This window comes from Elaeis guineensis, chromosome 2 (genome assembly GCF_000442705.2).
Source record: "Elaeis guineensis isolate ETL-2024a chromosome 2, EG11, whole genome shotgun sequence".
Classification (NCBI taxonomy): Eukaryota; Viridiplantae; Streptophyta; class Magnoliopsida; order Arecales; family Arecaceae; genus Elaeis; species Elaeis guineensis.
The window spans coordinates 87,856,371-87,868,579 of NC_025994.2; the positions used below are offsets into that span (position 1 = coordinate 87,856,371).

A 12,209-nucleotide genomic window follows, 5' to 3' on the forward strand; every position below is an offset into this window, starting at 1 on the left:
AAAACAAGAACCACAGAAAAGCAAGTTGCTCAGAACTTGCAAGGATTGTCAAGCGCCAAAGTAAAATAATTTCATGCACAGATAACTGCAAAAGGTTAAAAATACTCTGCATAAACTGGAAAGAGAAAAAAGATGGACACAACACATAAATGTTTAGAGGAATTAATTGCTACCATAAAGCATATTGAGTTTCAAGGTCACCAAGTTACCAACCATGGGTGCGCCAATACCATCTTGTCTCGACGCAATAACATTACCAGAATGATCTAATCTTTTCTTTGTTATGTCATGCCTCTGCAAGTAAATAGACATTATGACGTAGAATGTGTTTTAGAACATAATTCACAGAATGCAATTTGATATGATCATCAAGTCATTTAAGATAATGAAAAGAAAAGGTGTAAAATATATAGCAAAAAAAGAAAGGTAGGTGTATGAACATACTATATCATAGTGCTGCTCCCCGCTTATATCCATGGTATCAACACTAACAAGCGAACAAGCAAGCGATGGAAAGGTAATATCAAACTGCAAAATAGAAATTGTTATTATTCAGTTTCTATTGATGAAACAGGTAAATGTATCACATAGCTTGCACAAATGCAATTTAGATAACAACCTAACAGCTATATATTAGCCACTCAAAGATCTCAATTCAGTACAGGCACATCAGGCATATGATACACTAAGTCATCGGAATCACCATAAAATATGAAATGTTGTTCCCATTATCAAATTGTAAATATTAAGAAAAAAAATTCTCAGCATAGTTGTAGTACAGGCATACAATCAAAATGCTTGAGAAGAATTTCAAACTCTTTTACAAAGGATAGCAGGTTAAGCTTTTGCAACAAGACAGGCATTTCTCAGATTTATTAAAACACAAAATACATCTGTTAACATATACTAAATGCACCAAGCAATCTATGTGTGTAAGCAACAAATCTCACAAATAACTGACTGCACAAAGTCTAAATACTGACATTGATTCGTAGTCTTTCTCCTCTTGAAGTATCTACTATCAGCTTAGTCTCAGTTTCTGAATAAAAATATAGTCCTGCAGTGAATGAATCAAAAAAAGACATGACAATAGTGCTTTTTACAAGTTGAAGATCCAGATATTCAGTGTAAATAATTTCTACTTAGAAAGAAATGCAATGAAATTACAAATATATATGTGACCAATGCAGATCATCAAATTATCCAATCAAAAGGCATTTGATTAGCTGCCACAGGAAAGCTAAGATGAAGCTAATCTGTTTCATGAAGCAGCATCTTACTTCAAATGCAAACTATAAAGTTTAATAAATATTTTAAACCAACATAAAGAAGAAGTCATAAACAGAGGGTCTGAACTCTGAACTATTTACCAAGTCTGAATAACAAATCCATGCTGGGTCCACCTTTTAAATTCTATCACATTCTTCTCTATCTAGGCTCATCTCTTTCATGATAGTTGGCTCTGTCCTTGTTAATGACCATATTAATATCCAAGCTCATTTCTTTAATCATAGCAAGTCCTTCACATGTCTTTCTTTTAAGTGCAACTTGTTCCCTTTAAGTCTACCCTTCTCTTTAAAGATCAGGTACTTAATATATGCCTCTTCCCTTATTCTGGCCATGTTTGACCCTTGTCATGGTTGCGGCTGACATTGCTGAGATAGCCAAAAGATTTCTGATCATTTTATGGAGAACCTCCCTAACTTCCCTTTGGGTAGTGAATCATAATATCATATCCCCCTTTCTTATCCAGGCAATATGTTACCCTTGTTTCATATACTGCCAAGTTTGCTCTCCCATATGCATGCACATGCACACATGCCAAAAATGTTTAGCACTAAAACTTATCCTTAAGAAAACCTAAAATATGGTTATTAAGCAACAGGTCTAAGTTCAAAACTTTGTGTATCCTGCACTTTCACATCTTTCGATCAAAAAAAAAATGAAAAAAAAATTATGACGATTGGGCTGGATGTTATTAGGCTAGCGTGCTTCTGGGTCTTCAATCTCAAGTCACTTGAATCAAGCTGGCATGCTTCTAGGTCTTGTATCTCAGGTCGGTTGAGCTCGCACTGGGTTACTTGATTGCTGTAGTATATCAAGACTTGCATCATATCAACCTTGAACAAGATCAGGAAAAGTGACATTGCTAAATCCCTAATACTTGTTGAGAAAAATGCTTCAAATTCGACTCACAAAGAGTCCACAACTTTGGTCACAACAATTGATATCAGAGCCTGGTTACCAGAGAAAGCCAGATCGTAGGAGAGCGCCAGATTACGGTGGTGTTGATTCAGATCGAAGAAGATGGAGAAGACAAGCTCAATCAAGATGGAGATCAATCAGTATGATGGAAAGAGCAATTTCTTCCTGTGGCAAGCGAGGATGAAGGACGTGCTCATCCAACAAGAATTGATCGATGCTCTCTTGTGCGAGAAGATGCCGACTACCATGGAGGTGTAGGATTGGAGGCGGCTCCAGATACAGATGGTGAATACGATCCGCTTGTACCTAGCGGATAACATGGTGATTCATGTGCTTGACGAGACTTTTCCGACGGCATGTGGTCGAAACTCGAGGAGATGTATATGATGAAGTCACTCACCAACGCTCTCTTCCTCTGAAAGCAATTCTACCAGCCATGGATGATCGAAGGACAGAGCATGCAAGAGCATCTCAGCAACTTTCAGAAGATTCTCACCAACCTCCTCAGCATTGATGAAAAAGTTGAGGAGAAGACCAGGATATTGGTCTTACTTTCATCGCTTCCCTTTTCTTTTGAGTTTTTGATAATTGCTCTTCTAATGAAAAAGAATACCATCAAGATGGAAGAGGTTACTTTTACTCTACTCCAGAATGTGGTTCTCAGGTAGGAGAACTGAGCCTCAAGTTCAGATGGCGACTCAGTTATATGATGGTATCTAGAGGTAATGGTGGCAGAAGACAAAGCGGAAGGGGATCGTGAGGTGGACGGTCCAAGTTCAAAACGAAAAACTTAAGCAAGATCAGATGCTACCGGTGCGACAAGTTGGAGCATCGTGTCAGAGATTGTCCGCAGCTCAGAGATCGAACGAAGGCTACAGCGGCGGTGGTCCAAGATAGCGACACGGATGAGACCGATGATTGTGTACTCATGATCTCAGAGGAGGTATCTACTTCTTTCCACCAGTGGATTTTAGATTCTGCATGTTCGCATCATGTATATTGTAGAGAGCAATTATTTGTCTCCCTGAAGAGTAATGAGGGCATTGTTCGCTTGCCGGATGGATCAAGCTGTGCAATCGAGGGCATCGGGACGGTCAGCTTACAGATGCATGATGAAATCGTAAGAAAATTGGGTGAGGTTCGATATATACCCAGTTTCAGAAAGAATCTTATGTCACTGAACAAATTAGATTCAAACAGCTACAGATAGAGAGCTGATGGAAGAATCCTAAAGGTCATATGCGGTAGTAGGATTATCTTGAGGGGAAGAAAGTATGGAGGACATTACCTCTTGACAAGAAGTCCAGTGCGAGGTGGAGCTTCCGAAGTCAATGGGAGCCCAGAGCAAGTTGAAACTACAGGTGTAGGTGGATCGAGCACGAGACGAAAGACTTGAGAGGACGATAAGTGACGTCGCAAAGTAAAATTTCTATTGCCGCAGGAGACTACCCCGAGCAAGTCTCAGATCAGGCAAAGCACAACATACGACGGAGATAGGATCGACTAGTCTGACTCGACTCCCATGTTTGCCCATCCATAACTTGACAGGCATATGCCCCAGGGCATGGGGGCGAGATCTGCGAGATTATCCAAAAAACTCTCAGAGTTGGAAGGAGGCCGAATGTCGAGTCGAGACGAAGATTGTTGAGAAAAATACCTCGAATTCGATCCACAAGGATCTCGCAGCTCTGGTCACAACAATACTAACCTTAGCAAACATAAAACAACTTGGTTCATGCAAAACCCAACCCAATATTCATCTGCTGACAAGACCAAAGTATGCAGCAGTACATGTGCACATTTTTGCTTCAACTGTTTGCTTTTAGGCAAAAGTATATATTAAGATACCACCTCTACAAGCTCCATCATAAAATTAATTGTACTTAAAGTCCAAAATCAAATTGATCAAATGGGCACTACAATGTCAAGATGCAATGCTAATTATCAGATCCATCAGGGACTAATATTTTGGCCTTATGATTAAATGGGATGTTATAGATTTTTTCTTCATACAAAAGTGATCTAAAATCAATTTAACGATCATGAATAATCAGGGATTTATTCCACAATACCTAGAAACATCAACCAGTTTGTATCAAAGCCAATTAACACATGATCATGCGATTGGAACACACAATACTTTTCTTCAAAATCAACAAAGGAGGACAAAAGCCTGGTAAACTTCATTTGAAGCTGTCTTCCCACAAGCACAATTCTTTAAGTTGGGTTTGAAGAGTGAAGGTACCTGCAGATCTTTAGTATAAGGGAAATAGGTTTCAAACTAAAGGTTGAGCATGGCTAGCCCTGTTCCCTGACCAACTGAAAACAGTTGCACACGTCAGCCGACCATGAACAAACATAAACAGTAGGCCTCTTTGAAATTAAAAAAAAAAATTATGGACATCAAAAGTAGGCCTTTTGATGTCCAGTGATCCTATATATTGCCTGTAGGCTTTACTGATCTTCAATGGCCACTAAGAGGCACATCTCACTTATTAAAGCAATTGACTTGTGTACACCTATAAAGTAGCTTGATAGGCTCGTGCAGTCTGCAAGAATCTGTGTAGCTTTAAATTTAAGGCCACATATCACATCACTTATATGCCCAAAATTATGAAGCTTGTTACCAAGGTTTCAAATCTCATGGGACGAAGGTGTCCCAGTTTCTCTATGGAACAGGATGCCCTACTATCCCATTCTGTCACATCAACAGTCTCGGACATGCATCCCACTAATACTTATTCTTTCTTTTTTATTTTTTCTCCCTTTCCTTCTTTTCTTTCTTTTTTTCTACCTTTATTTCTTTCCTTTCTTCTTTTCTACCTTTATTTCTTTCCTTTCTTCCATCTTTCTTTCTTTCCTTTCTTTTTCTTTTCTTTTTCTTCTCTCTTCCTTTATTTTTTTCAATTTTCTTCTTCTGAGAATGGGTTTTGGAGTCCTAAACCCATCTCGATCCCATTTTCTCACAAGAACAAGATGGGACAGCCAAAATGTCCCACATTATGCCGGGATGTAAAACCTTGCTTATTACTTAACTTATAAGAGCAACGATGCAGAGAGATCTTGATAAAGCTAATTTGAAAATGACCCTTTGGATTCATATTGCTAGAAGATGAAACAGATAACATGGGTTAGAGAGCCACCTATCCAATGAGTTTGAAGGTGGTGCTTGAAAGACTGATTCCATTGATTTGGTCTACCATGGAAGTTTGCCAAACCCCATGCAACACTGAGCAGATTAACTTGTTAAAAGTAGCACAGTGTCTGCAAATCAAGCTTCACATGCATATATAGAATATCTTTGATATTTCAAACAATTTCGTTGCACCATGTATCATAGATAATCAGTATTTCAAGTGTCGCAGTAATGCATGCCAGCAATTAGGAATTATATCAGCTTGGATATTTTCTTGTCTGATATATCTCCAAAAAAAATTACGGTTAAATAGACAAGAAAAACTAAGACGAGGTAACTCATAACAATCTAATTGTACCTTAAATTTTCATTTTGCGATTGAAGAACTGAATCAATGCCTACAAGACCATGGATTCAATAGAAACATAAATTCCATAAAAACCAAATATGCCATCAGAAAAGTAATAAAAATCTAAAAAAGAAAAAAAAGCTCAAAGAAATTTGAGGTTGAATAAATGCATAAATAAATCAACTCGAAATCTTATTTTATTTCAACCCATAACCACACGACGCGTTTTTCTGAATCTTTCTTATTATTAATCACAATCTACAAACCTAAGACAGCCTACTCAAAATCCAATTTTTATTTCAATCCATGACTCCATGATGCATTTGCTTAAATTCTTATAATGATAAATCACCACCTATAAACAAATAGAAAACCGTGTCGAGCAAAAGAAACTTACTGGCCTCGGAGATGAACAGGAGGACGATAACGATGGAAGAGATGATGGTGATAAGGCCTCCCGAGAGCGTTCGGCTGTAGAAATCCTCGTTGATCTTGGGATAGGCGTCAAGATTCTTGAGCTTGTCGAGGATCCCCATCTCGAAACGCCCTGGAGTCGGAGCCGAAGCCGAACTCACCGCCGGAGAAAATCTAGGGTTTTTCCCAGAAGTCTCCGACCAGCGCTCGGATTTATTTGCGCTCCCGATGGAGGCCTCCCCACAAACCTTGAAACACGGACGGAATCCCGAGTCTTCGGTAGCCGGCTTTCATTATAGAGGAAATAATGATAGGCTTTTTTTTCGTAATTTTGGTAACGGTTAGGGGTATTTAAGTAATTGAGGTGGATATAATTGGGTCGGATTTATGGACATCCCCGAGGAAGGCGGTTGACGGGATTCGGATTCTAATTGACTGAAATACCCCTGATTTCCCGCGAAAGAAGGATTCTCCTTCCTTCTCCCGAAACCACCATTGGATCATCCACTGGACGCTTTGAGATCTGTGTGTTGGGTGATCCAACGGTGGATTTTTCAGCGAAGGAACGCTAATCCTTCTCCCGCGCGAAAGACGCCCCCCGACCCCTTGGTGGTTTTAGGAAGGAATTATAGCAAAGGGAAGGAGTAATTTATTTGGTCTTAAAACTATTGGCCTACGGCGCTAGAGATGACGCGTTCCCGCCGGATAAGAGTCCAGAGTAGACGGAATCTATGCTGTATGCGCCATCGGCTTTATCCGGTGATGGAATGGGAAAGATATCATCAAGATCGGACGGTTATTGTGATCATCAGATCAACGAGGTCAGGTGGAAAGATTAACCACGTCAACTCAAATTGTAAGTCTATGGTAGCTCCGGTTCGCCGCACATGAAAGACTAGCCGCGATGCCCATGATGCAATTTATATGCTTTTTTTTTTTTTTAACAATTTTAAGCACCGATAATTATTATATTATATTAATAAAATATGTATGATCGGTAATTTCTCTTGCATTGTATTTTCATATATCATCCATGATATTAAAAAAATTTTAAAAAATTTTAAGAAATCTTTATATTATTATACTAGCTTTTATCCTTGTGCATGATGCATGGAAGCAATTTAATTAAAATAATATTTAATTTTATTTATTTATTTTATATATATTTTAAAAATAGTTAAATAATTAAAAATTATATTTTATACTTATGGAACAAATCTTGTGAAAATTCGATCCTAATTTTATAGAGCTTCTTTCAAAATCTATCATTTCTTATTATTTTTATTTTTAACTATTTTTAAACCATTTCATCTCTCATTTTCTTTCTTCTTCAATCCTCTCCTTTAAAAAAAGATATATTTTAAATATTTGCTTTTAGCTCTTTTTTAATTTAGGATAAAAATAAATTAAACGAATATCCAATTTGTTATCGTATTTAGATCTATCTGAATATGGATAGAAATTTGAGCAGAATATTCGTTAATATCTATATCCATATTTGTTGCAATCATTCGTTTGAATATATGAGTTTGTTTATAATCATATTCAATTTTATATACTATTTATAATTTTTTTAAATATATATAATTATATTATATTTTATTAATTTAATTTATTATTTATTTAATAATATTTTTATTATATAATTATAACATTTAATTATCCAATTTGCAGCTTATTCATATTAATACTTTCAGTATTTAATTTATATTTTTATTTATTTAGAATAATTATAGATACATATATTTTTGTAATCCATTGATATTTATATCGATATCTATATTTTATCTATATATATATTAAAATATAATAAAATATAGATATTAATATATTGATATCTCATTCATTTTTTATCCCATTCCAATCCCTATCAATCAATTAAAATATTTAAGTATAATTTAAAAAATATCTTTACTCATAAAGAGATAGCTATCCTTATTTTTATTCTCGAGATTGAAGAGTATGAGATAATATTATTTAAAATATTGAGGAATATAGTTGGTGAAATATGGATTACCAAACTGCAGGAAGTGAAATAATTGCTTTTGACGTGAGAATGGTCCAACCTAAGACCTCAAAGTCAACTTATAATGCCCTTCCAACCTCAGACTTTTGTACCACTAAAAATTTGAAATTTTCTTAATCATGTAGCTAACACTGCTCGTCTAATAAATATTTGATCTAAATTCTAACTAAATCTTCTATTCATATTGACCACCCAGTCTTCTCTTGAATACTCAAGACCGAGTAGATTAAGTCTTCAAATGGAGACTTCTCCATTAAAAAATCTTTATTTTAATATACACACATACTAATTTTACACCCGTACATTGCATTCGGAATCTAAGTCACATAATTTATCATTTATTAAAATTAATCATTAATTTTGATAATAATAAATAAATAATAATTTTAAAATACATATTGATAAACATTATATATCATCAATAATAAAAAAAAAATTAAATAATATTCAGTCATCGTCGATGATAAATTTATGAATTTGAAGCAGTAAATTCAAGGTAAAATAACATCCATCTAAATTCTTTGTGTCAATCCATACTTTAATTGCAAGAGTATAATAACATAATATTTTAATAATATAATTTAACTCCCATGAGTGGTCTTTAGTTCGGTCTTTTAATCACATAATGCTTTTCATTCTCTGTTTTCAACGAGTGCTTTTAAGATATTTTTAATGCTTGAAGAATAAAATATTTTTTACACACCTTCTCTCTATTTTCACGTGGTATATTCAAGATTTATTTTGATCCAGATGGCATTCATAGATGAGAATTTGTTGCTTACGTGGATAGCTTAAAATTGCTAATCCATTTTCTCTCAATGATATGTATATATTGGATTAGGTACTAGATTAGTTGGTTTAGGGTCTAATTTAGGTTCACGTTAGACCAGTGTAAATAGATTCAAGTTGGGCACTATTGCGGCCAATCCCCTCATCGTCCGATCGCCCGAGATACGTACCTGCAAGGAAAGTCCTCACTGACCGGAGATGTCTCCGACGGGGACCCTCCGACGGTCAAGTCAGAGAAGAGACTAGGCAATAGTGAAAAATCAGGGGTTCAGCGAGAGAGAGCTAGCTTGAGAGCTTAAGAGCTTTTCGAGAGCTTTTCGAGAGCTTGAGAAAGCTTACCAAAACTGTTGCCTTACCCCATTTTATAATAGAATGCGGTATGGTCCCGTCATTAATGGTGCAGACAACTGGAGAGTTATCAAATCGTCGGGGGCTATCAAATCGACGTGGATTGTCAGATCATCAGAATTAACCCATTCCTTGGCAGGACAATGCCCAGGGCGGTCGCACAGCATGTCCTTGACAGGGCAACAGTCCATAGCAGTTGTACGATGTTTGGATGGGCTGGCCGACTATATGTCGGTATTCGACTGCCGGAACGTCGGGTGATGACTCGAAAATATCGTAGGATGATCTGGTGCCTTGTAGAAGTCGGACGTCGGCTGCCACCCCCGACAGTAAGTCGGTGATATGGGTTCGGCCGTTCGGTCGGTTGGAAACAGCATTGGTCGGTTCGGCTGGTATGCCTTCGGTCGGATATCGTCGGCAGTCATTGTCAGAGTCATCTGTCCGTCCGGTGGGTAGAGTCGAGCGTCGGTCGGACTGTTTCGAAGATAAGTCGACATATAGGGGTCAGCCGGTATATCCCAACAGTTGCCCCCCCCCCCACTCCTGAATCCGATGCCGTGTTGGCCCTTGTGAACACGTGGACGATGGCCTCGGACGAAAGGAGTGGTCATGCCCCTTGCCGAGACATCTCCTAGTGTATAGGTCGTAGCTCCGACATACCTCGTTAAGATGTTCGATAGGATCCAGCGTAGTTGATCAAGGTAGTCAGTGGCGTGCGCCATGCTAAGGGCAAAGTAAGCCCCGATCGTAGGCCGGCATCCTGACTGTCGTACAGGTTGCATAGGATTCGATGGTCGAGAGTCGTCCCGATTGTAGGTCGAGCATCCGTTGCCTGGACCTTGGTCGGACGTGCACGTCGGGTCGGATGTCGGTCAATCCCCAAACGTAGCTTGTCGACACGATCATCCCGTAGAGTCTGATAGTCGAGTAGTGTCCGACGTTTTTGAATAGGATAATGATGACAAGTCGAATATCCGTTGTCCGGTCCTTGATCGGGCGTGCACGTCGGGACGTATGATAAATGGTGGCAAGCCGAATATCCTTCGATCGATCGTGACCAAGTCGGTATGTCGTGAGTGCGACCGCAGTCATCTTGGCATTTTGCCCTTCTTAGTCGAAGCTAAGTCGGCAAGTTAGCCAGTCGTGTTGATCGAGAGTCGACTGTGGAAGGAGCGCGGCTTCAACTTAGAGAGGTTTCATCGCCAGCGCTGCCCTTCCGTTAGTGTAGACAGAATGATCCTCGTGGGAGTCCAATGTGTCGTCGGCTATCGAGCCATTGGTTCGACGATCGAGCCGTCGGTTCGGCGATCGAGCCATCGGTTCGACGATCGAGCCATCGGTTCGACGATGATCGAGCCGTCGGTTCGACGATCGAGCCGTCGGTTCGGCGATCGAGCCGTCGGTTCGACGATCGAGCCGTAGGTTCGACGATCGGGCCGCGTTGGTCGAGGCCCTTTGCCTTCAAAGGCGGAGGCCGTCATAGATATTCCGCTCCTTCGATCTCCATCAGGATCTATGCACGAGGAGCGGAGAGAGGGATGTAGGAGTCGTACCTGCGATGCGTCGGTCTCGGACTCCGTCATTGGAGCGAGACCCGTCTATCAGTGGGGGGGACCTACTGGGTTCAGCAGGAGTCCGATTTTTCTTTCGCTTCTCCTTCTGGCCTGTGCCCTCGGTCAGGCGCCTGTCGGAAGCTCCTTCGTCCGCGCGCATGTATTTGTACGCACGCTCCAGCAATTTGGCATACATCCAGGGGAGGGTCTTGTCCAAGAAATATGTGAATCGGGATCCCCTTAGCCCCCTCTTCATGGCCGAGATAGCCATATCTTCGTTAAGGTCCCGAACCTCAAGTGTGGCCGCGTTGAATCGGGCCACAAAGTGTCGGAGTGTCTCATTTTCTCCCTGCTTGAGGGAGAAAAGACTGTCCGAGGTTCGTGGCAGTTTTCGGCTGGTGCTGAAATGGGCCACGAAAGAATGCTCGAGCTGTCCGAAGGAGTGGATACCTCTTGGACGGAGGTCGGAGTACCAGGCCCTGACAGCTTTACGGAGCGTGGCGGGGAAGCCGATGCAGAGGAGGGCATCGGTTGCCCCTTGAATTATCATGAGAGCCTTGTAGCTCTCCAGATGGTCAACTGGATTAGTGGAGCCATCGTAAGGTTCCACATGAGGCATCTTGAACCGACTAAGGATCAGTTCGTCGAGGATAAATCGGAAGAGAGATTGGGTGGTCTGATAGTCGATGTCGTTTGAAGACTTCTGACCATCCACCTGAAACTGGGTAAGCCGACGGTCGATTTCTTCGAACTTACGTTCGTAGTCGTCAAACCGTCAGTGTTGAAAAACCTCAGGGGTCGAACCTTCCGACGAATTTGAGAGTGAGACGAACGGTGTTCGCGGCTGCTTCTCCTTCTTCGCTCGCTCCAGCTGGGAAGGAGAGGGATGCCGAGACCGGTGGGTGTCGCGCCGTGGCCGCCTCCCTCCTTCTGGGTGGGAGTGCTGAGACGGCTGCTCTTGAGGAGGAGACGGGAGTTGACGCGGGCGTCGGCGGCTACTTCTGGACGGCATAGGGTGCGCTGTCGGTTGTTCCGCCAGCGGTTGCGGCAACTGAGTCGGTTGTTGTTGGAGGTTTTTAACCGCGTCCGTCAGAACAGTCATTTGTCGCACGATCGTCGCGATCTGTGCCTTCGTGGTCACCATCAGGTGCGAAGAGCTGGGTTCCGCTATGGAGGGTAAAGGAGGGGCCTCTTTCCGACGGAAAGAGTGCCTCGCCAATCCGGTAGCTCTCGATCGCTGAGTCCTGATTTTTGTCATCTCGAGAGATTTTTCAAGCTCTATGAAGCTCGCTGTCTTACCTCTATCGACCCCTTCCTGGCACGCCAAATCTGTTGCAGCCAATCCCCTTATCGTCCGGGACGCGCACCTGCAAGGAAAGTCCTCACTGA

At 40.6% G+C, this 12,209-nt stretch overlaps 1 protein-coding gene across 1 annotated transcript in view; it reads right to left on the reverse strand.

Moving 5' to 3' along the window:
* LOC105055004 (uncharacterized) overlaps window positions 1-6,384 on the reverse strand; it is a 33,097-nt gene extending 26,713 nt beyond the window's left edge. The window contains exons 1-4 of the mRNA XM_010936691.4: window positions 6,088-6,384; window positions 984-1,057; window positions 445-528; window positions 214-294 (exon numbers count right to left, since the gene is read on the reverse strand). Coding sequence (XP_010934993.1) covers window positions 214-294; window positions 445-528; window positions 984-1,057; window positions 6,088-6,226 — 378 coding nt within the window. The 5' untranslated portion in view covers window positions 6,227-6,384. The remainder of the gene's footprint in view (window positions 1-213; window positions 295-444; window positions 529-983; window positions 1,058-6,087) is intronic.
* Between the last annotated feature and the right edge of the window lie 5,825 nt (window positions 6,385-12,209).